General features: G+C 59.4%; 1 protein-coding gene across 1 annotated transcript; it reads left to right on the top strand.

The window, feature by feature from the left end:
• The first annotated feature begins 3,056 nt into the window (after positions 1–3,056).
• On the top strand, positions 3,057–5,210 carry DRD1 (dopamine receptor D1). Its single transcript, XM_036424656.2, has one exon. It carries the CDS (start codon positions 3,509–3,511, stop codon positions 4,865–4,867), a length of 1,359 nt encoding a protein of 452 aa, XP_036280549.1. The 5' UTR covers positions 3,057–3,508; the 3' UTR covers positions 4,868–5,210.
• The last annotated feature ends 16,037 nt before the right edge of the window (positions 5,211–21,247 follow it).

The raw sequence follows: 21,247 nt of genomic DNA on the forward strand, positions 1-21,247 counted from the left end.
ACCCCCTCGGCGTCCCCCGGGCCTCCCTCCGGGTGGGGGCCCTGAGCTCTGCGGAAAGACCGAAAGGCCAGAAGTTCCCTCGTGAGCAGAACGACCGCTCGGCCGCCGGACAGGCGACGTGTGTTGGCTTGCCCGCCTGTGCCTGTCCGGTGCACGCGTGGGGGGAAGACACGGGTCGGCCAGGGTTAGTTTGGGGGGGATGTAGGGGGATTTCCAAGCAAAGGGAGAGAGACTCCTTTGCAGCAGCCGCTGAGCTGGAGAGAAGAGAAGATAAGACACTCACTCACTGTGAATGTCTTTTGCTCCCAACAAGGTTTTGCTTCCTGTTTAAATCTCACATCAGAGACACTCAGGCCGTCCAGCCGGTGCTGCCTCGGGTGTGATGGCACCGGAGGCCAGACCGGTGGCCACTGGGCTTTACGTGGGCGGCCCTGGCTGGTCTCTGGCGGTGGTGGGTCCTGTTTAATCTAAGGGGCGGTGGGCACTGCCGGGCTATGGCTCCAGGGCACCGGTCACGGCTGCCACTGGACAGACATTGTACCTTCGGACTGGCCTCCTGCTGACCTCGCCCCGGCAGTGTGCTCTTTGGGGCTCCCTCCCAGGGAAGTCCTCTCTCCTGCCTTCCGGCCCCATCTCCCCTTTACGGTGGAGAAAAGGACCCCACTCTTTCCTGCCCCCCCCCCCCCCCCGCTTTAATGCTGATTGCCCTCCTGGGGCGCTTGTGGGGGTTGCAGTGCGAACATTCCAGGAGCCACAGGTTGAAGGGGGAGACACACGTTCAGGCCCACATGGCGGAGCCGGAAGCCTGAGGGACTCGTGTTGTTAGTCAGAGAGAGAGGAGGGGGGGGGGGGGGAGAGGGAGAGAGAGAGAGAGAGAGGGAGAGAGAGGGAGAGAGAGAGAGGGCGAGAGAGGAGAGAGAGGGAGAGAGAGGAGAGAGAGGAGAGAGAGGGAGAGAGAGGAGAGAGGAGAGAGAGGAGAGAGAGGGAGAGAGAGAGGGAGAGAGAGGTGTTAGCAGGCAGAAATGCTGCCTTGGGACGAGGCTCTGGGAGTGTAGTGCTGAGCTCAGCATGTGGTTCTTCACGAGAAAATGGTGTCCGTGATCGGAGCAGCCGTGCTGCTGAGCCCGCATGCAGCGGGGGGTGGGCTGTGGACAGAGGCATCATTTGGGGGAGCAGGTTCTCTCATAGGGTGAAGCTGCCATCTGCACGGGTTCTGCCGGGAGGGCTGGCTGGGCCTCCCCGGTGCCCAGCCCCGGCAGGCAGCCTCCCACTGGATACTCCTCAGGACCCTGTCGCCTGGTCACCGCGTCCCAGAGGAGACCAGCTCAGACAGGGAGAGGGCAGGGCAGCGGAGGGAGGGGACGGGAGCCAGGCAGCCTGACACGGAGCCCCGTGCTGCCTCCCACCTCAGGAATGCCAGGCAGCCACGGGGATGTGGCATTGGGCACAATGGGTGCCCCGTCTGACCCTCCAGGCGGGGCCTGGGCAGCTGGGGAGGGCGCAGGGGCACCCCTGTCTGGCAGGCCTCCTGCCCCCACCCCCTCTGCCCTCCCCCGTCTCGGCCCGAGTCATTGCTTAGTTCTCTGGCTCCCGCTGGACCTGGACCGGGGCAGGCAGGTCCTGGGAAGCGCACCGAGGCCAGGGGCTGTGCCAGGGGGGAGTGGCAGGGGTTGTGCCTGGGGCAGGAGGCTGCTCTGTGATGCCGCTGTTCTCTGGCCTCTGAGAGCCAGGCAGACCCTCACCCTGTCACCCCAGCTCTTGGAGGTCCTGAGGGTCGGAGAAATACCTTGCTTCAACGAAGGCAGCACCTGCAAAAGGACCTCTCACCCTGTCTGTGTTTTGGGGTGCTTTGTGCTTCGGGGTGTTTTAAGCACAGGAGCCCCTGCGCAGGGTCTGGCCTCACCGCCGGGGCGGAGCGGGTCCCACGTGGACGCTGGCGGGGGGCGGTCTGCCCCCTCCCCACCCCGCGGGGCGCAGTGGGGGTTGGGCAAGCCGCGCCGCCGCCGGCAGAGGGCGCCCGGGGCCCGCGGAGCGCCAGGCGCTGGGTTGGGGCGCTCTGCGCTCAGAGGGCGCGGGGCGCGGGCTGCGGTCCGGGCGGATGGCACTGGCCGCGGCCCCCGTGCCCGGGCGGAGGAGAAGCGCGCACTGGGGGCGCCACGGAGCGGGCGGGGGGATCGCTGAACCCTGAGCCCGGAGCCGGAGTCCCGGCCGCGGTGAGTACCGCCCTCGCCCTCGGGGACCCCCGGGGGGACGGGCCCCGGAGGCAGCGCAGGTCGCGGGGCCGGGTGGCCGGGGGCGGGTGCGGGGAGGGCGCGCGGGGTCCGGGAGGGGCTCCGGCTCCGAGGGGGCCGATGCCGCAGCTGAGCCTCCCGCCGCGGGTTTACTTGGGTTCCTGCGTCCGGATGGGTCTGGAGCTCCTGTCAGGTGTTGTCCCAGGGTCTGGGGGCCTTGGGGCCGGGGGTGGGGTCACCCAGGGGTCCGGTGCTCACTGAGCGCCCTCACTCCTCCACCCGCATCCGGGGAGCCACGTGGGCGCTGCCCGCGCCCAGCCTGCCCTGCCAGGCGGAGCCGCCCCCGGGCGGGAGGGGCCGGGAGGGGGGCGGGGGCTGTGCCCGGAGCCCGCGCCCCGCCGGTGCCAGCTCGCTGGCTCTGCCTCGCGTCCCAGGGGCTCCGGGAGCCGGTGGCTGGGTCCGGGCGGGCGGGCGGGCGCGGGGCCTGCCCTCAGAGGCCAGAGGTCGCCCGGGGCACCCGGCGATTGGAGGGGGCGGAAAGTCAGCAGAGGGGAGATGCCCTTCCCCATCACCCGCCTGGACCGCCTCTAGCCTGTGAGCCGGGGAGCAGCGGGCTCTGAACCCCGGATGATCTCTGCGCCTCGGGGACCCTGGTGCCCACCGGGCAGGATCCCGCGAGGCTCCTGGTCATCCTGGAGCTGTGCTCCCCGGCGGCAGGCGCAGAGAGACTCCCCACGGCGAGGTAGGTGGCTGGCGCAGGGGCTGGGCTTGCCGTGAAGGTGCGATCTGCTCAAGTCCCGGCGTCTTTGCTTTGCAGGGCGCTCGGGAGCTGCTCAGAGCCGGGGCGCGGAGGAGCCTGGGTGCGGAGGAGCCTGGCACGCATTTCCAGCTGCGCCTGCCTGGGCCCCCAAATGTGACGGTCACTGACCAGCTCGGGAGAGGCCTCGGGGCTCCGGATGGAAAGCGTAGCGCGTGCTGAAAAGCCGCTGCTTCCCATGGGCACGGAAGGGCCAGCGGGCGGCAATGACCGTGACCCGGAGCGAGTGGGTCGGCAGGCGGCCCTAGAGAGCCAGCGGCTCCCTCCAAGGGGGTGAGTCGGGGGACGGGGCAGGCTCCTGCCACGCCGGAGTGCAGCCCTCGCCGAGGACGCCTGGGAGGTCCTGCACCCGGGGCAGCGAGGGGCTGCCTGGCCCCTGACCCCTGACCCCTGGCCCTGCTTAGGAACTTGAGGGACATCAGAGCTCCCCTGGCCACCCCTCCCCTGCTCCTCCCGGAAGATGAGGACTCTGAACACCTCCGCCGCCTCCACCATGGACAGGGCCGGGCCGGCGGCGCAGCGGGACTTCTCCTTCCGCCTGCTGACCGCCTGCTTCCTGTCGCTGCTCATCCTGTCCACGCTGCTGGGCAACACGCTGGTGTGCGCCGCCGTCGTCCGCTTCCGGCACCTGCGGTCCAAGGTGACCAACTTCTTCGTCATCTCCCTGGCCGTGTCGGACCTCCTGGTGGCCGTCCTGGTGATGCCCTGGAAGGCCGTGGCCGAGATCGCCGGCTTCTGGCCCTTCGGCGCCTTCTGCAACGTGTGGGTGGCCTTCGACATCATGTGCTCCACGGCCTCCATCCTCAACCTGTGCGTCATCAGCGTGGACCGCTACTGGGCCATCTCCAGCCCCTTCCGCTACGAGAGGAAGATGACGCCCCGGGCGGCCTTCATCCTCATCGGCGTGGCCTGGACCCTGTCCGTGCTCATCTCCTTCATCCCCGTGCAGCTCAGCTGGCACAAGGCCCGGCCCAGCACCGCCGGCCCTGCCGAGGGCAACGCCACGGCCCCCGGCGGCGAGGCCGCCGACAACTGCGACGCCAGCCTGAGCAGGACCTACGCCATCTCCTCCTCCCTCATCAGCTTCTACATCCCCGTGGCCATCATGATCGTCACCTACACCCGGATCTACCGCATCGCCCAGAAGCAGATCCGCCGCATCTCCGCCCTGGAGCGGGCGGCCGTCCACGCCAAGCACTGCCAGGCCACCGCGGGCAACGGGAGGCCGGCCGAGGGCGCGCCGCCCGAGAGCTCCTTCAAGACGTCCTTCAAGCGGGAGACCAAGGTGCTGAAGACGCTGTCGGTGATCATGGGCGTGTTCGTGTGCTGCTGGCTGCCCTTCTTCGTGCTCAACTGCATCGCGCCCTTCTGCGGGGCCGGCGAGACCCAGCCCTTCTGCATCGACGCCCTCACCTTCGACGTGTTCGTGTGGTTCGGCTGGGCCAACTCCTCCCTGAACCCCATCATCTACGCCTTCAATGCCGACTTCCGGAAGGCCTTCTCCACCCTCCTGGGCTGCGACAGGCTCTGCCCGGCGGCCGGCAACGCCATCGAGACGGTCAGCGTCAACAACAATGGGGGCGCGGCGCTCTCCAGCCACCATGAGCCGCGGGGCTCCATTCCCAAGGACTGCGGCACGGTGTACCTGATCCCGCACGCTGAGGGCGCCTCGGGGGGCCCGCGGAGGCAGGAGGCGGGCGGGACGGCCGGGCCCCCCGACAGGCTGTCCCCGGCCCTGTCTGTCATCTTGGACTACGACACGGACGTCTCTCTGGGGAAGATCCAGCCCCTCACTCAGAACGGACAGCACCCCACCTGAGCCCCGAGGGGCCTCCTGCCGGCCGCGCTCACCCCCAAAGCGAGAGGGGACGGGGGCTAGGGGGGAGGGGGATGTCGTCTCTGGGGCTTGCTGTGCACAGACAGCAAAGGGACGGCGAGACTCGGGGTGTCCGGCCAGCCTCCCCCTGCTGCTTCTCCTCCAACACAACGAACTCCGTGTGAACATGCGTCCCGGCGTGTTTTCCCGTGTTCTTCCTGGCGAGTCAAAGAGCCACCCATGTTGAGGCGAGGGCTCACGAGAGACCTGTCGTTGGCTCCCGACGTGTTTTTAGAAACCGGTCTTTTCTCTTCGGACTCAAAGATAGGGCAGAGAGCCCGCAGGGAGCAGCTGGCTTCACGTGGGAAGGACGCGGGGGGCTGGGGGGTGGCTGTGTGCTCACAGGTGCTAACGTGGCCGGAGCACAGCTCGCCTGGTGAGAAGGTAGGTGCCACCCTTCCCCAGCGATTCCTCCCACGTAACTGAGCCTTACAGCACGACTGCCATTGCTGTTGTGGTTTTTTGTTTTTCGTCTTTCCCAGAACTGAGAGATATATCCACTTTGTGGCTATATCGGTTTTATTTATTTATTGTACGATAGGGATATTTTTAACTTATTATAATAAATCTATATGATCGTATTTAACAGGACACACGAATGGGCTCTCTGAGACCTCCCGACCACACGTGTGTCCTCTTAACTAGCACTTTATCGGCCCTGAGCGCACGCTCGCGGCCTCTCGGAGGTCCTCGGTGCCCAGGCGTCGCTTCCCGCCGCACAGCCGAGGCTGGCAGGACGGGCCTGTGCCCACCCCGTAAAGCCCCCGGGCACAGGCAGAGCCGCGGGGAGAGCTGGCGGGTGCTGGCAGTGCCCGTCCCCCTCACCGTGGGGAGGGGCCTCAGGAAGCACAGCAGCTGCCGAGTTCAGAGGCTTTTAAGCCACCGAGACCCGCTGCTCTGTAAATACCTTTCCAAAGGCCGGAGGTGAGAAGAAGCCAACTCGAATTGTGTCATCTGAAGGGTAAGAAAAAATTATGTCACACTTTGTACGCAGGTGAAATCACCGGCCCTCGGGGGTCTTCTCTCAGCCCTCGTGCCAGAGAGCTTTTCTGAGCCACGCGGGGCTGCCCTGGCGCCGAGTGCCGTGTGCACCGCGGGCACCGCGGGCACCCTGCCCCTCCTCCCTCCCACCAGGACAGATCACGGCTGCTTCCGCAGCGCTTTCGTCTGCATTTACAATCGCTTTTTGCAAAAGTCTAAATGTTAACGGTATCCTAACAACGAGTGCCTCATGAGCCTTCTCCGGGTAGACACTTCTTTCTGAAAAAAAGAAACCAGGAGCCCCCGCTCTCCGGGCGTGCCAAGCACCTCGAAGCCACGAACAGGAGCCCTCCCTCCGCGCCCTGGGTCCCATCCGCTGTCACCAGCAGGACTGCACGGCAGCGCCCGGCCAGCCTCGGGAGACACTGACCCCCGCGGGCACGGCGAGGGCGCGTCTGTGCCGCGGTGACAGCGTTTCCTGGGGGTGGGGGGGGGGCTCAGGCTTGCGGTGCGGGTGAGGCGGGGGACGGGAAGCAGGCGGCGGGCCGTGACCTCCGCGGCAGGTCCGTGTGACGTGGGCATTGTGGGTGTTCCCTGCCTGGACTGCTGTATGCTTTCTCACGTCTAATAAAGCTATTTTGTGAACTCACCTCAGCCCCCGGGGAGCCGTGTTGCGTTTGTGAAATGTGCTTTAAAAACACGTCAGCCTGCCAGTCAGGAGGCGTGGGTATTGTCACGGCTCTGTCCCCCTTCCTGCTTTGTAACGCGTGTCACCGTGGCCTGTCAGCGTGTAAGCAGGACATGCCTTTGATCTGGGCGACATGCTCTTGTTTCCTTCTGCCTTACAGACTTTCCTTTCTTTTTTTTTCTTTTTTTAAGAAAAGAAACCCTTCCTTCTTTGAGGAATGACTCCACGTTTCATCCCACAGATCGGAAGGATTCCTGAAAACCTCTGCGCTTGCTTTCACAGCACCGGGGACCTGGGCGGAGGGGAACGCTGCAGAGCAGGCTGTGGCTGCTGTCGGCGTGGTTTGGGCTCTTACCTGACGATGGCCGAGGGGTGTGTAGTGTTTGTTTGAAGAGTGAGTAGAACAGAAGGTGGTGGCTGTCTTTTCCTGGAGGAAATGCACAGGCTGTAATGCTGGGCTTGTCCAGCGTCTCACGGAGCGCCCCCCTCCCCTTCCGTCCTGCCCAACCTGTTCAGTGAATGTGCGAGCCCCTCCCCTCCTTCCCGCCCCGAGGAGGAGAGGGCGAAGGAAGGGTTAAGGTTATCGTTCGGAACGTCCCCCGGCAGATGGTGTCTTTTAAATTCCATATGTGCCGTCCCCAGGCCTTGGCACGCAACGAACATGCCTGGAGCAGACACCCGGCATGCGTGAGGCCTTTGCTCTCTGCCTCAGAACTTCCCACGTCTCTTTCCTCTCTGAAGCCAGCGGGAGAGGCCGGGCAGCAGCTCCCTGCTTACCACGCAATCGTGTCACCAGCCAATGAGGGGTGCCAGTACCTGGTCCAGCCTCGGGGGGCGTTGGGAAGGCTCCGGCCCTGGGGGCTGCAGGCTGAGAACCCCCAGGGTCTCTCGAGCCTGTCCCCATGCCGGGCCTGGGACGCAGGCCGCCAGGGCGATGCTGTGGCAGCCCCGGTCCTCACGGCAGCTGCATTCCGGGCCGTGATCGTCCGGGACGTCTGTGCATCCCTGAGCCTGTGTACCCGTCTGCGACACAGGGATACGTGTGCGGTCTGCCTGAGGGACTCTGAGGCCTCGGTCTGCGCCGAGCGTGGGCTGGCTGCCCCGGCGGGATCTGGGCTGGGAAGGGGCTGGTGACACGATTGCGTGGTAAGCAGGGAGCTGCTGCCCGGCCTCTCCCGCTGGCTTGCAGCAGACGCGCTGAGGCGGAGAGAACAGGTGGCTTGGGATTCTCCACACACAGTCTTCTGGGCTGCGGTTACCGGTGCTCCAGAAGCGAGAGGCTTTGGGTAGTCGGGGGGCTCAGACAGCTGCCTGCCTGACCACCCTGCATTGACAGACTGAGTCTGCCCGCTGGGCTTTCCTCTGAAGCCTCCCTGCCCTGCAGGATTTGTTTCGGGGACCGAAGGGCCGGCCGCTGGCTCGGGGCCGGGGAGATCAGGACCTGCGGCTGCTCCAGCCGGTGCCTGTGGTCCCGGAGGGAACGGCCGGTGACGAGGAGACCCCCGTCTCACGCAGCTGAGAGGCACTCGGTGGCTTCTTTGGGGTTCCCCTACCAGCCTGTTGAGGACTGGGGTGGGGAGGGCGGGGGCGGGATTGCGGACAGGGGGGAGCGTCAGGGCCTGAGAACCGCTCTGCATGTCATTCCCGGCCCTGCCAGCCACGTGGCCCTCGGTTCTGTTAGGTAACTTGCACGTGATGTGTCGCATCTTTAAAAAAGCAGCAGCATTTGGCCCTGAGTCTGTTACATCATTTAAGATTTGGGAGTTGTAATTTAAATAGTATTAGAGGCTCGAGAATAATCTCTGATTGGAAAGGGTTTATAACTGTTGAATCACTAGGAGGAAATGGATCAAACCAGTTCTGTTTTTTTCCCATGCGCAAACACGAGATGCTCTACCCGCTTCCCACCTCGGTCCACACGTCCAGCCACGGAGAAGGCGCCCCCGGAGCCCGGTCCGGGGGGGGGAGCCCGCCCCCCGGCCCCCGCCCCCGCCCCCCGCCTTTCACAGCGGAGAGGCCCGCGGAGGGGCAGGCTGCGGAGGGTCCTCGGAGGACTGGGGTGCACATTTTCAATGTAATCTAAATTTTCTTCTAAAAGATCAATGGCTTGGGTAAACCACACTCCTTGAAAATGAGGCGTTTTTTTTTTTTTTTTTTTTTTTTTCATCTCAACAACAAGGGGATTCGGAGAAATGAGATTTAAGATATTTTCTGGCTTGTCAATATTCGATATGAGATCCACTCTGGGCGAAATAAGCCTGGTAGGTGTCCCGCACTTCTGTTCTCTCTGCTAGCGGAACGTGAAAAGACTGTTATTTATAAATAACATGTGACGGTGGCAGGCCCTCAACTTAGCATTTCCCGATGACCCCCAGCCCCTTTGGGGAAGAGAACACGCCATTGGTGGCAGGCCCTTCTCCCTGGGCTGTGAGTGGGTGGGAGCAGAGGCGTCTCAGGACGTAACCCTTGGTCGGACGGAGGAAGGAATGACCCAGCCAGGCAGGGAGCGCTGAGCTGCCGCCGGTGGAGTTTCTCTCTGGGTGGTGGGTGCGCGTGGCCTGCGTTCCCTGGCGTGGGACATGGCTGTGTAGAGGTCATTGTGCACACACATGTACATACATGTGCACACACACACACATACTCTGTGTGTGTTTATGTAGATCATGGATGCCATTTGCAGTCAGCAACCTGTGGCGAGCACATCCTATGGTTCAGGCCACGTGAATGCTAGAGGTGGTCACACTGTCCCGGTGTTTTTTGGAGCTGAGAGTGGAGGCAGAGATGCAAACAGGTCATCACCAAAGAGTGTTTGAAAAGTAAAATGTTTGGAGAAAGGAAATGGTTTTCCCCAGATGATGCTCCACGGCTGCGGTTCTCCACCTTCCTAATGCCGAGACCCTTTAACACAGCTCCTCATGCTGTGGTGACCCCCAACCTTAACATTGTTTTTGTTGCTACTTCATACCTGTAACGTTGCTACTGTTAATGAATCGTAATGTAAATATCTGTGTTTTCTGATGGTCTTAGGTGACCCACAGTTTGAGAACCGCTGCTGAAGAGCCTACGACCATCGGAAAACAGATATTTACATTACGATTCATTAACGGTAGCAACATTACAGCTATGAAGTAGCAACGAAAATAATGTTATGGCTGGGGGTCACCACAACAAGAGGAACGGTATTGAAGGGTCTTGTCTCGACATTTAGGAAGGTGGAGAACCACCGCCTGCGGAGTCCCGGGGACCAGCTCCCTGGCACCTGCCTGCACCGTCCACGCATTCTCTCATTCCTCTTCACACCCATCTTACCAGGCGGGCACCGTGGTTATCATCCCCACTGCACAGACAAAAGAAGGGGAATTCAAACAGGGCAGGGAGTGGGTCCCAGGTCCCACAGCCCGTGAAGCACGGGGCAGGTTTGAACGCAGGCCTGTCTGCCTTTACAGCTTCTTCTTTCTGTCGGAAATCTGTCAGTTACCAGGAACTAATCCCAACCAGGAAAGGAGCCTGATAAAGGGGGTTCAAATCACCTCAGAGGTGGTGGGCTAAACATGCTCTTTCTGACGGACATTTTAAATAGTTCACAAATGCAGCTAACAAAACCCTTTTGTTATCCATTTCATCATCTGGGTTCAGACATCGTCAAGACTGAAGTGACAGTGGCAATAGGACAGGGAGGACAGAGCACAAGACTGAAGCCCGGAAGATGTTTATTTTCCCCAAACATGGCCCCACGGGGGGCTCAGAGATAAGAGGAAGGGGGAGCTGGCATATCAAGGGTTGAGGTGCTCTGGGTTCGGGGTCAGTTAGATCAGGGCACACTTACTTAGATTCAGCAATTAATTATCTACGCCTGCGCACTGTGGGAGGGTGTGGGGCGGGGTGCTGCTGGGGGGGGGTGGAACGGGTGTGGGTGGGAAGGCAGTGGCGGGAGGTGGACTAACGGGATGGACGGGCATTTGGCGGAAACGGGGTGAGAACAGTTGAGGCAGGAAGCCCAGCACCTGCTCACAAGCGGCCCGAGTGGGCAGTGGGTTGGTTTTCCACAGGGGCTGCGGATAGAGAGGGAATTTAAACTCTGAAGAACGTGAGGCCATGGGGGCCCAGCAGGCTTCGGCCTCCATCGCTTTGGGCAGCTCTGCCCTCTGCCGGGCCCTCTCGCCGCCTCCGACAGTTAACACGTGGGAAGTGGCCTCCGCTGGGCGTGGACAGGAGCCCTGGCCGTGCTCACGCCCTCCCGGCCACGCGCACCTGCTGCTCTGCTGGCCTCTCGGCTGGCGCCCCCTGCCCTCCTCCCCATGGGGCCCCTCCTCTTCCTCCTTCCTCCTTCCCTCTCCATCCACCTGCACCTGTCCCAGGTGCCGGCCTCACTGGATCCCTCCTGGGCCTGGCGGTCCCCCTGCTGGCGGCCCACCCTCCCTCGCACATGCGTCCGTCCGTCCATCTGTCCGTGTCTCCTGGCTCTCAGGGGTGTCCTTTACAACCTGACTCGCAGGGCCCAGGGAGGTGCCCCGGTGAACACGGTTTGCAAACACGGGGGCGGGCTGATAGCTTTGGGAAGGTTTCGGCGGCTGCTGACGATGCACCTCCATTTTCCCCGGGGGCCGGCTCCGCTGAGGTCCGGAGGGCTGCTCTCCCTGCCGAGTCAGGCTCTTCACCCCGCATGTCGCAGGGAAGCCACGGGAACAGTCCGTGAACGGCCAGCTCAGCGCCCCCACCCCACCCCACCCCCGATGTGCACGGACAGAGCGCCATCGGCCCTGTCCCAGGAGGACGAGGGAGCGCCAAGCAGATGTCACAGTGCGCTGCGGGGCGGCCCGGCCACACGCACCGGATTGAGGCCGGGTTTTAGGCCGGAGGCGCTCAGCGTGCACACGTGCTGCTGTAATTAAGGTAATGCCGGCCCCATCGGGGCGATGCTGCTTCAGCTCAGACTGCTGTTCGCTGTTCCACTGGGGCACCAGGGGTGGGGGAGGGAGGCAGCTCCCCGCTAATTCTGCCTCTGAGACAGATGTGGGTGTTCCCGGCCGGCTGCTCGGGCAGCTGTAAACCCGTGCTCCTGAGGATTAGAGGGGTCCACGTGGGGAGGGGGTTCAGTGGGGAGGGGCCGGGGCAGCCAGGCGGCTCTGTGTTTAAAGAGCCCGCTCACAGCACTTCCAGGGCAAACGCGCGCTTCACTGTCGAGTTTTCGGAAAGCACCGATGGCACCCACATTGCAACCGGGGCCTGCCCACCTGCTTGCTCTCGGGACATTCGGTTTAAAACGTGAGCGCTTCGATGGGGCGGCGCCAAGCGGATCCCTTGGGTCTGGGGTCTAGGATGGGAAACGCAGGCTGCTGCTCTGCTCAGGACTGCTCCCTGGGAGGGAAATGTGGTGGGAACAGCCTGCGAATGACCCACGTCCCCCGTGGTTCAGGGTTCGGGCTCTGGAAGAGGCGCCTCGCGCAAACGAAAGAGACGAGAAATAGTAATTTGGAAATTGGGGGCCAGGCGGGAGCCCAGGAGCACTCCGCCTGGGCTCAGGCCTTGCCATCCTTTTACTCAATTCGGGATCCGCCTACAGCCCTGAGGCAGCAATCTCCAGTCACAGACTAGCGTATCCATAAGGACTTACATGACCGTCGGGTGGGGCGGTTGCTTCAGCTGCCATTGTCTCCACTAAACAGGGGGTCCCCAGCCTTCAGGCTCCTGTCCACACCGCTCTGCAGTGCAGGCTGGTTTCAGAGGATCCCAGAGATGAGCGTTCGGGCGGTTTGTTCAGGGAGTGAGGAGAGAAGCACTGAGGGCGGGATGGAGGGGGCGGGGGGAAGGGAGGGAGGAAAACCGTAAGAGACTGGAGCAGTGAAGGATGGGCGGCGGGGACACTGAGGCCAGACGAGGGTGAGGAAGGGCGGCTGCGGGTCACGTAGACGCGGTCTTTAGATCCGGACACGTGTTCAGACACAGCGGGTAGGAGGCAGGCTCTCCGGGGCACTGCGCAGAGCACCAGCTCAAGCTTCGGGAGCTGGGGTCACAGGTCACGAGGCCTCTGCTCCGTCCCTCTGGCTTCACCAGCAGACACTGAGGAGTCAGTGGTCAGCTGTGTTTCTCTTGATTTTCTCCCTGTCACTCAAGTACAGATTCGCATTGGACAGAGGTTCCAGGTTCAACAGAGAAGAGGGGCAGGGGAAAGGAGGCGAGAGCTTGTGACTTGTCAGGAAAGAAGCACCGGCCTCGCATCTTTTGCTAACACGATCTGTATTTTAGAGTCATTGCAGATTGGCAGAGAAGCAGCCACACAGTATAAAGAGTCCCTCGTGCCGAAACCGGTTTGGCTCAGTGGATAGAGCGTCGGCCTAGGAACTGAAGGTTCTCAGGTTCAATTCCGGTCAAGGGCAGGTACCTTGGTTGCAGGCACATCCCCAGTAGGAGGTGTGCAGGAGGCAGCTGATAGGTGATTCTCTCTCATTGATGTTTCTAACTCTCTATCCCTCTCTTTCCCTCTCTGTAAAAAATAAATAAAAAACATATTTTTAAAATAAATAAATAAAGAGTCCCCGGTGCCTGCCCTCCACTCCCGCTGCGTCCACCCCTGCATCCGCCTGCTGACAGTTCATGAACTTACGCCCGAGATGCTCACTGACGGGAGCCCCCGCTGACTCGGGTTTCCTCGGGGCTCGCCTCGTGCCCAGCTCCCGGCCCGGGTTCCTTCCCGGCCAGCAGCCCGGCACCTTAGGCCCCGTGGCCATGACAGTGTCTCCCCACTCCGTGTCTGGTGGCCTGAGTGGGAGGCTGCTCCGGCCGGTGGCCACCTGTCCCTCGGTGGACATCTGCCCGTGTGTCTGCTCTCATTTCCAAAGTTACCTTGTCTACCCTCTGTGCACCCCTTCCCTGAGGGGGGTCGCACCTTTGTGGTAAAATTTGGGGCTTTGTCTCAGCCTGCGCTCCGTCCTGGGAGCCTCGGACCTCCCACATGATTTTTTTTTTAATTCCATACGTTAAGATCTGTACACTCTGTGCTGCAAAGCCCAGGGGACTCGGGACCTCCATCATGTCTTCTACCGAACCTCAGCATCATCCGGAAGAGTTTGCTGCCCTAAAAACACCCCCTGTGCTTCCTCTCATCACGGCCATGGCCATGGTCATGGCTGCCTCTGCTGCGTGTCCAGCTCTGCCCGTTCTCCGGGGTCACCAAAGGGGGCCACACAGTCCGTAGCCATTTCAGACCGGCGTCTTCTGCTCCGTGAAAGGATTCTCGGTCGCTTCCAGTCTTTCTGCTGATGCGGAGAACAGCCACTGCCATTATTTACGTGCGAGTTTCTGTGTAGTAGGGGTGTCGAACTCAATCAGAGAAGGGGCCAAAATCTAAAATCCAGCCTAAATCGCGGGCCGAATGGTTTACTGAACAGTCATAAGCTGTCATTGTGATGGAAACGCAGCGGAGTGCAGTGATGACAGCGCGGTGCGGGCCACATTGCAAGGCCTGGCGGGACGGATTTGGCCCGCGGGCCTTGTGTTTGACACATGTGGAAAGAAGGCACGTTTTCACAGCTGCTGGGCAGATGCCGAGGCATGCCACCGCTCACAGACGGCGGAGAACGGCTCAGGGACCGTCCCCTGCTTTCCGGACAAGGTGGTGGGGAAGGGGCGTTAGTTATCCTGGCAGCGTGTGCTGGTCCTCACCACCGCACAGGGACCGGGCTGCCGTGCTCCCCGCGGTGTCCCAGCCAAGACGGGATCCAGGACACCCGAACCCGTGCGGCTCCCGGGGAGCAGCAGAGCAGAGGGCGGGGATGGCGGCCACAGAGGCCTCTGTTACTGATTGAGTTTTGGAACAGATGTTCTCAGGGATGGGGGAGTGGGCTGGGGAGAGGGCAACCAAAGAAGGTATATGTTTGGTGCGTAGGCCGTGGGTCCAGACAAGAGCGCAGGAGGCCTCGGAGGAGGAGGAGAGGGTCACTGGGGCCCCAGGGGACGGCTGGGACTTTCAGCGATAAAGATAAATAAAAACAGACACGTGGCTGCTCAGGTGTCCGCCTTTTCCTTGTATAAGCTTGGCAGTTCTTGTCTTTCAAGAAACTGGTCCGTTTCTTTCAGGTCAGTGATCGGCAAACTCTTCCGTCCACAGAGCCAAATATCCACAGCACAACGACTGAAATTTCTTTGGAGAGCCACATGTTTTAAACTTAAACTTCTTCTAGCGCCACTTCTTTAAAAGAGACTCGCCCAGGCCGAGGTATTTTGTGGAAGAGCCACACTCAAGGCGCCAAAGAGCCGCCTGTGGCTCGCAGGCCACGGTTTGCTGACCACGGGTCTAGGTCACCGAACGTGGGGCCTGGAGCTGCTCGGATTTCTTTTTAACTTTTTAACGCCCAGGGGATCCGCTGTGACGGCCTTCTCTTGCTTCTGAGTCTGCAGTGGGTGTCTTCTCTCCTTTCTTTCTGTCTTTTAAAATCAGCTTTACTGGTCATTTCAGACAATCTGCTCTTGGTATTATTGATTTGCTTTCATGTTTTTCTGTTTCCCTGACATTAGTTTTGGTTCTTATTATTGTTTCTCTTCATCTCCGCATTAGGCCTAAGTTAACTTTGGTTCTCTAGTTTCTCAAGGGAAGCTCAGGCTGACTGCAGACCTTTCCCTTTTTCTAACAGACGCACTCCGTGCTGTAGATTCCTGCTGAAGAACAGTGTGGTAATTGGGCTTCCACTCTCATTTGGTTCAAAACAGGTTTCACTTGCTAGGCATTTCTTGGGCCCACGTGTTGTGGAGACATGTGCTGTTTGACCTGGAAACGTTTGGAGGTGACCGTGCTGTTCCTGGTTTCTGGTTCAGCTCCGTTGAGGTCTGAGAACGGACTTCGTGTCGTTCTGGCCTTCAGCCATGTTTGAGATGGGCTCTGTTCTATGGCGCTGGAACCCACCTCCCCAGGGAAGGTCCCGTGTGCACAGGAGGGGAAGGCGTGTCCTGCTCTGGCCTGGTGATGATTCTGCACGCTCTATACATAGAAGAAGGCCACGTGGCCCGGTCAGACCCAAGCTCGGCCCTCCTGCCTGCCCAGTGCCTTACGCTCCCGTTACATCGAACCTGGAGGTCAGGTTCTGCCTGGAGACACCTCTTAGGTGATCTGCAAAGTCCCCAGCGCTCCTGAGCAAAGGTCCTGCCCAGGGGCTCACTGGAGGAGCCTCCAGGGAGCTCCAGGGCCCCCTCTCTCTGCTGGAGGCCCCGTCTCCAGGGCTGGCAGCAGCCGGGCGGCTCTCCCCACCACGAGGGCCCGGTTCCGGGATGACTGAGTAATTGGGGTTTTCGGGAAGGAGAGCGAGTCCTCCTTTTCAATCCCGCAGAATTAACCAGTGTAGGAGGCAGCAGGACCGAGCCGGGTGAGCAGAAAAGTTGTCTTGAACATGAACAAAAGGGATGTGGGAGGCACGAGGCAGGAGCGGCTTAGTAAGCGTGCATGGGCTAGAGACGTGACACGTGAAGCCAGGGGCGAGGAGAAGTTTGGTTCCGGAGAGAGCTGGGCGGTGTGAGCCACGGGGAAGGTGCTGGAGCTTAGGGGGCCGCTGTGTGCCAGGCACGTGCTGGGCACGTCCGCATCTAATGCCGCCTCTCCTGCCCAGACTGAGCCCATGGAATGTCCCCACAGCCTGTAGGCTCCTCCTCCCCCCTCTGCTCACTGTGTGGCGATGCTTCCCAGGGGAAAGGGGGGGTTCTCAGGAAACAAGTGGGGGCCATTGGGAAGGGCACACAGGGCGGGGCCGTATCCCAGACCGAGGGAGAGGTGTCATGTCCGGCTTTAGGATGGATGTTCCCACGCCAGTCCTCATGGGCAGGACATGCCAGTGGGTGGGCCCTGGGGCAGGGGTGGGGGCACTTCCTCTAGACCAGACAGGGGATGTGCAGAGGCCAAGGTATGGCGATGGAATGAGCTCCTTGGCCTTGTGAGAAGCCACGGGGCCCAGTGTCCTGACCCCCTAACCTCTGTGCATGACTCCCTAAGAATCTAGGGGGGGGGTTAGTTCTAGGCAGGACACATAGCATTATAGCTGGAGGCTCCATGCATGAAATTCGTGCATGGGCAGGGTCGTTAGGCCTGGCCAGGAATCAGGGTTGATCTGTGGGGTGACCGGCAGGGCGATCACGGGGAAGAGGGACCCACTGGCACCTGCCTTGGCTGGCCTGGGGCCTGCGGGCTGGGGGCAGCTCCTGCATTGAGCGTCTGTCCCCTGCTGGTCAGTGTGCATCATAGCGACTGGTATAATAGTTTCCACTAGTCATTCAGCAGTTTGGTAGGTTTGCATGTGAGGCTTTTATTACATAGATGCTTTCTAACACAGACGCCCTGGGTCATGGGTAATGCATGCAGGTGTGCAGGTTTGTAGCATGAATTGGGAGAACCGAGTCACTCTGGAGGAGAGAGGTCGTTCCGATGTGCCCTCTTCCAGCTCGGGAACCCGGGGCTCCGGGAGGGAAGTGACGTGCGCCCATTCACAAGCTGCCCGGTGGCAGGACAGGGACTGGAGGAGGTCCGTGGGACTGCGAGGACCATGCTCCTTCTGCTCCATCGGAGAGTAACGCATGTCTGCATGTGTTTATGCCTGCGTGTGGTCATGCGTTAACGTGGGTGGTTTTCTTTCTCTTCTGCTCCCTCTCTCCCTCTCCCGGCGTCTGCTGAGTGCCACGCTCTGGGCTGGGCCCTGGACCCAGCTGGGGAGTTAGCATGAAGCGGTGCCAGGGGCCCTCGGCCACGTGGACACACAGACCAGAACTCTGGCCACGGCCACCGAGTCTGCTGGTGCCGGGAGGGAGCAGGGGACTGAGCCAAGGGGAGCTGAGCCGGCGGGGGAGGGGAAGTGGGGACGGAGCAAGGCGTCTGAAGGAGACGCTTCATGTTTAGGGTGAGGAAGAGACCCAGTCAGTGGGGACAGCATGTGCTAGCGCCAGGCCTGGCTCACACCCCCAGTCCCTCTGGGTGGCAGGAGCCACCTCCTGGCACAGAGGTCACCCCCTGGCTCCTGATGACGGGACCCCCAGGCCCACGTCCTGAGCTGCAAAGAGACCAGAGGATTTGCTTCCGAAAGTTCACTGTTATCAGAATGCTGCTCTGCTTACAACTTTGGGTTCTGAAAATGCCCACCTCCAGCGACACAAACACAGCCTGGGCATGTGCGCCTGCTCAGGTATTGGCTGAGGGATGAAAGCTCAGAGCATGTTCAGAGAATGGTTCTAAAATTAGCCTACATTTAAAATTCCTACCTCGGAGCTAATAACGCCTTACAGGCACTCTGCTATTTTTTCTTTTTAAACCTGAAATGTACAGGCCCGTGAGATTTGAAAGGGGATCAAGGATAGTTATTCAGATCTTTTATTTTTGTATGTTAAATTTTATTGAGTTTTTTACAGAGAGGAAGGGAGAGGGACAGAGAGCTAGAAACATTGATGAGAGAGAGACATCAACCAGCTGCCTCCTGGACACCCCCTACCGGGAATGTGCCCGCAACCAAGGTGCATGCCCTTGACCGGAATCGAACCTGGGACCCTTCAGTCCGCAGGTTGACACTCTGAGCCAAACCAGTTTCGGCAGTTATTCAGGTCTTAAAGTGTGCCACTGAGTAGCTTACCTTTGTTGGGGATGAAGATAAAATAAGAAAAGTAGAGTCTGATACCAAGTGAGCATTATTTTTGGTGCCCACCCTGGGATGACATTGTACTGGATCCTCCCCACAACCTTGGAGGCAGGTGGCTTTCCGGGTTTACAGACGGAGACATGAGCCCCGTCAAACACAGCTGCTCAGGGGCAGAGCTTGTACGTAAACTCTGATTTCCTAACCCTTGAGAATTAAATGTTCACCCAAGGTAAATGCTCTCATTGCAAGAAAAAAACAAAAACAAAAACAAAACAACAAACAAACAAAACAAAAAAACCCAAGAAAACAAAAAAAAAGAACTATAAAACTTTTTATTATCCAGATTTCTAAAAGTTTTGGCTAAGTCCTATTTTCTGCTCCAGAAATCACAAAATATATTTTAAAAAACAATAAGTATAGTGGAAAGCCTCCCTCCCACAAACCCTCCATCCGTGAATGTCAGGCCATTCTCCCTCCTAACACACAGGTAACGGTTATGGCTGGTTTCTGGGTCCCTTTATTTCCCCCCGGGGGCTGCCTCGCAGTGAGGGCAGAGATCATCGGGAGTGGCCGTTAAAGGGGGAAGTCAAGAAGTATATCAAGCCGAAACCGGTTTGGCTCAGTCGATTCCAGTCAAGGGCATCTACCTTAGTTGCGGGCACATCCCCAGTAGGAGGTGTACAGGAGGCAGCTGATCGATGACTCTCTTGCTTTGATGTTTCTCTCTATTTCTCTCCCTTCCTATCTGTAAAAAAACAATAAAATATATATTTTTTTAAAAAGAAGGGGGGAAAAAGAAGTATACAAACACACAGTAAGCCTTTTGTTTTTGTTTTGCCTTCACTTACATCTGAGTCTATTGCATTGCTCATCTTTTCTTTTCTTTTAAAGATTTTACTGATTTTTTTTAGAAAGAGAGGAAGGCAGAGGGGAGAGAGAGAGAAATAGGAATGAGAGAGTAACATGGGTCACGGCTCTGACCAGGAACGAAACAGCAGTTCTGGGTGCGTGGGGCAGTGCTCCGCCCCCTGAGCCACCCTGGCCGGCCCATCGCCCACCTTTTCCTGCAGTGCCAGGGCCTCAGCACCGGCTGCTTGCTTTGGTCTCTGGTGTTGTCTTTGCTGTGTAAGCAGAAGCCACGTGCTCTCTCTGAAATTCCCCGTTTAGGGTTCTGTAGAAGGGGCAGGACTGGGAGATCTCTGGGAAGCCAATGCTGCGCCCTCCTGGGGTCTCAGCGTCCCCCACACCTCCGAATCGCGCCTGGCTGGCTCGCCCACGCCTCGTCTGGCGCCCATAACCTGGCGTGTGAGATTCGCTTTGTCTTTGGAGCCTTTCCCACAGCCTTCCATTTAGTTTTCGTTGGAACAGCGACTCTCTTGCGTCTCCCACTCATATCTAATTGGTTTCCGTTATGTTTGTTTTAATTAAGTAATTAGAAAGGCAGTGCACGAGATCCCAAGAGGCTGGAGAACAAACACAAATCACTCTTGGCAAGTGTCCAGAGGTGGGCGTGTCAGGACACAGCGTGCCCGAGTGGGGCCTCGGGAGCGGGGGCTCACTCCGGGGCCCTGGGGCTGGAGCCTCCCAGGAGGAATGTGTAATTGGCTGATAGGAGTCCTTTGGGAGGGACTGCGCTGGGTCCCTTTAAACAGACCCCCTCCCCCTTATGCCTGGGTACTTTTCCCAGCCTTTCAAAGGGTTCAGCATTCTGGAGAAAGGGACTGAGTGTAGATGATTAAGGAGTTGAAAGATATTTTTGAGAGGCGTTGGGGGTCAGAGGAACTTCAGCTGAAGGCAGCTAAAGACTCTCCCTTGTCTAAGGACCCCATGCTATTTATTTAACACAATTTGTCCTAAGGCAAGGTGGAGTTATACACTTCAGAGGATAAGGTTTCAAAGGGTAGAACACAGAAGCATTATCAGTTTGGGGAATCGCCTACAGTTGTTCAGGTGTTTGGCCAACAGGAGGCAATAAAATGCCCTGAGCTGTCTGGCAGTTAACAATCCTATTCAGGTTTGGGGGAAGTGCCGTTTAGCCGTTTCCAACAGGTAAACTACGTATGTGGCTCACCCTTATTGAGCCGCCCAAGTCGCATCAACCTTTTGACGGAATTGGTTTCTGGCACCCTTACACAATAATGAGCCCCTGTTAGCACCATGGACTTGACACGTGTGAATTTGTGTAACTGTGACAGCCATCGAGATCCTGAGCTATTCTGCCACCACCAGTATCCCCTGAGGGCCCCTCCCTTTATAGTCACCCCCACACACGTCCCCTCCACTGTCCCTAACCCAGGCAGCGACCCATGCGCCCCACGTCCCTGTAATCCCGTCATAGGGGGATGTTATTCACACGCAGTGGTACCATCGGTGCGCTTCTGAGACTGACTTTCCCCCGGAGTGCCATGCCCTGGAGACCCACCCGAGTGGCAGCCTGTGTCACTAGCTCACTGCCTGTTGCTGAGTGGGACCCCCAATGAGGTTTGTGAACGGACCCACGGAAGGGCATTGTCATTGCTTGCTGCTGGGGACTGTCGTGAATAAAGCTGCTGTGGACAGCCGCGTGCAGGCGTGTGCGGGGACACACACCTTCATGTCCCTGGGACAGCTGTCCCAGAGTGCAGCTCCTCAGTCGGCGGGCCAGGCTTTCCTGAGCGGTCGAACATTTTACATTCTCACCAGGAACGAATGGGGCTCTTGTCTCAGCTTCAGACGCCCTGTGACGTCTGAGGACAGCTGTCTTGTTCCAGGTGTTGAAACGCCCATGCAGACGTGTCAGAGTAGAGGGTCTACAACTGTTAGATGACGTAGAAAATCCTCACCGAAGCAGGGTGACTTAAAAAGGGAGAGATTGAGACTCAACAGGATCGCTCTCTTCACTAACCAGTCTCTTGGGGAAATCATGCTGCTGCAACCCTCGTCCAGCACGGAAAAACGCTACCTGTTTTTCGCTCACTTACTCCATGGCTCCTCCCACTATTAGGCCCACCCATATCTATACTCTTAATCTTGCTCTTTGGTCCATGTCTCACGCATGGTTTCACTAGTTTC

Source organism: Pipistrellus kuhlii, unplaced genomic scaffold, assembly GCF_014108245.1.
Source record: "Pipistrellus kuhlii isolate mPipKuh1 unplaced genomic scaffold, mPipKuh1.p scaffold_m20_p_8, whole genome shotgun sequence".
In the NCBI taxonomy this organism is placed as follows: domain Eukaryota; kingdom Metazoa; phylum Chordata; class Mammalia; order Chiroptera; family Vespertilionidae; genus Pipistrellus; species Pipistrellus kuhlii.

What these genes read in the sequence shown, in the direction of transcription:
- DRD1 (XM_036424656.2), top strand. Translation starts at nt 3,509, where the DNA reads ATGAGGACTCTGAACACCTCCGCCGCCTCCACCATGGACAGGGCCGGG.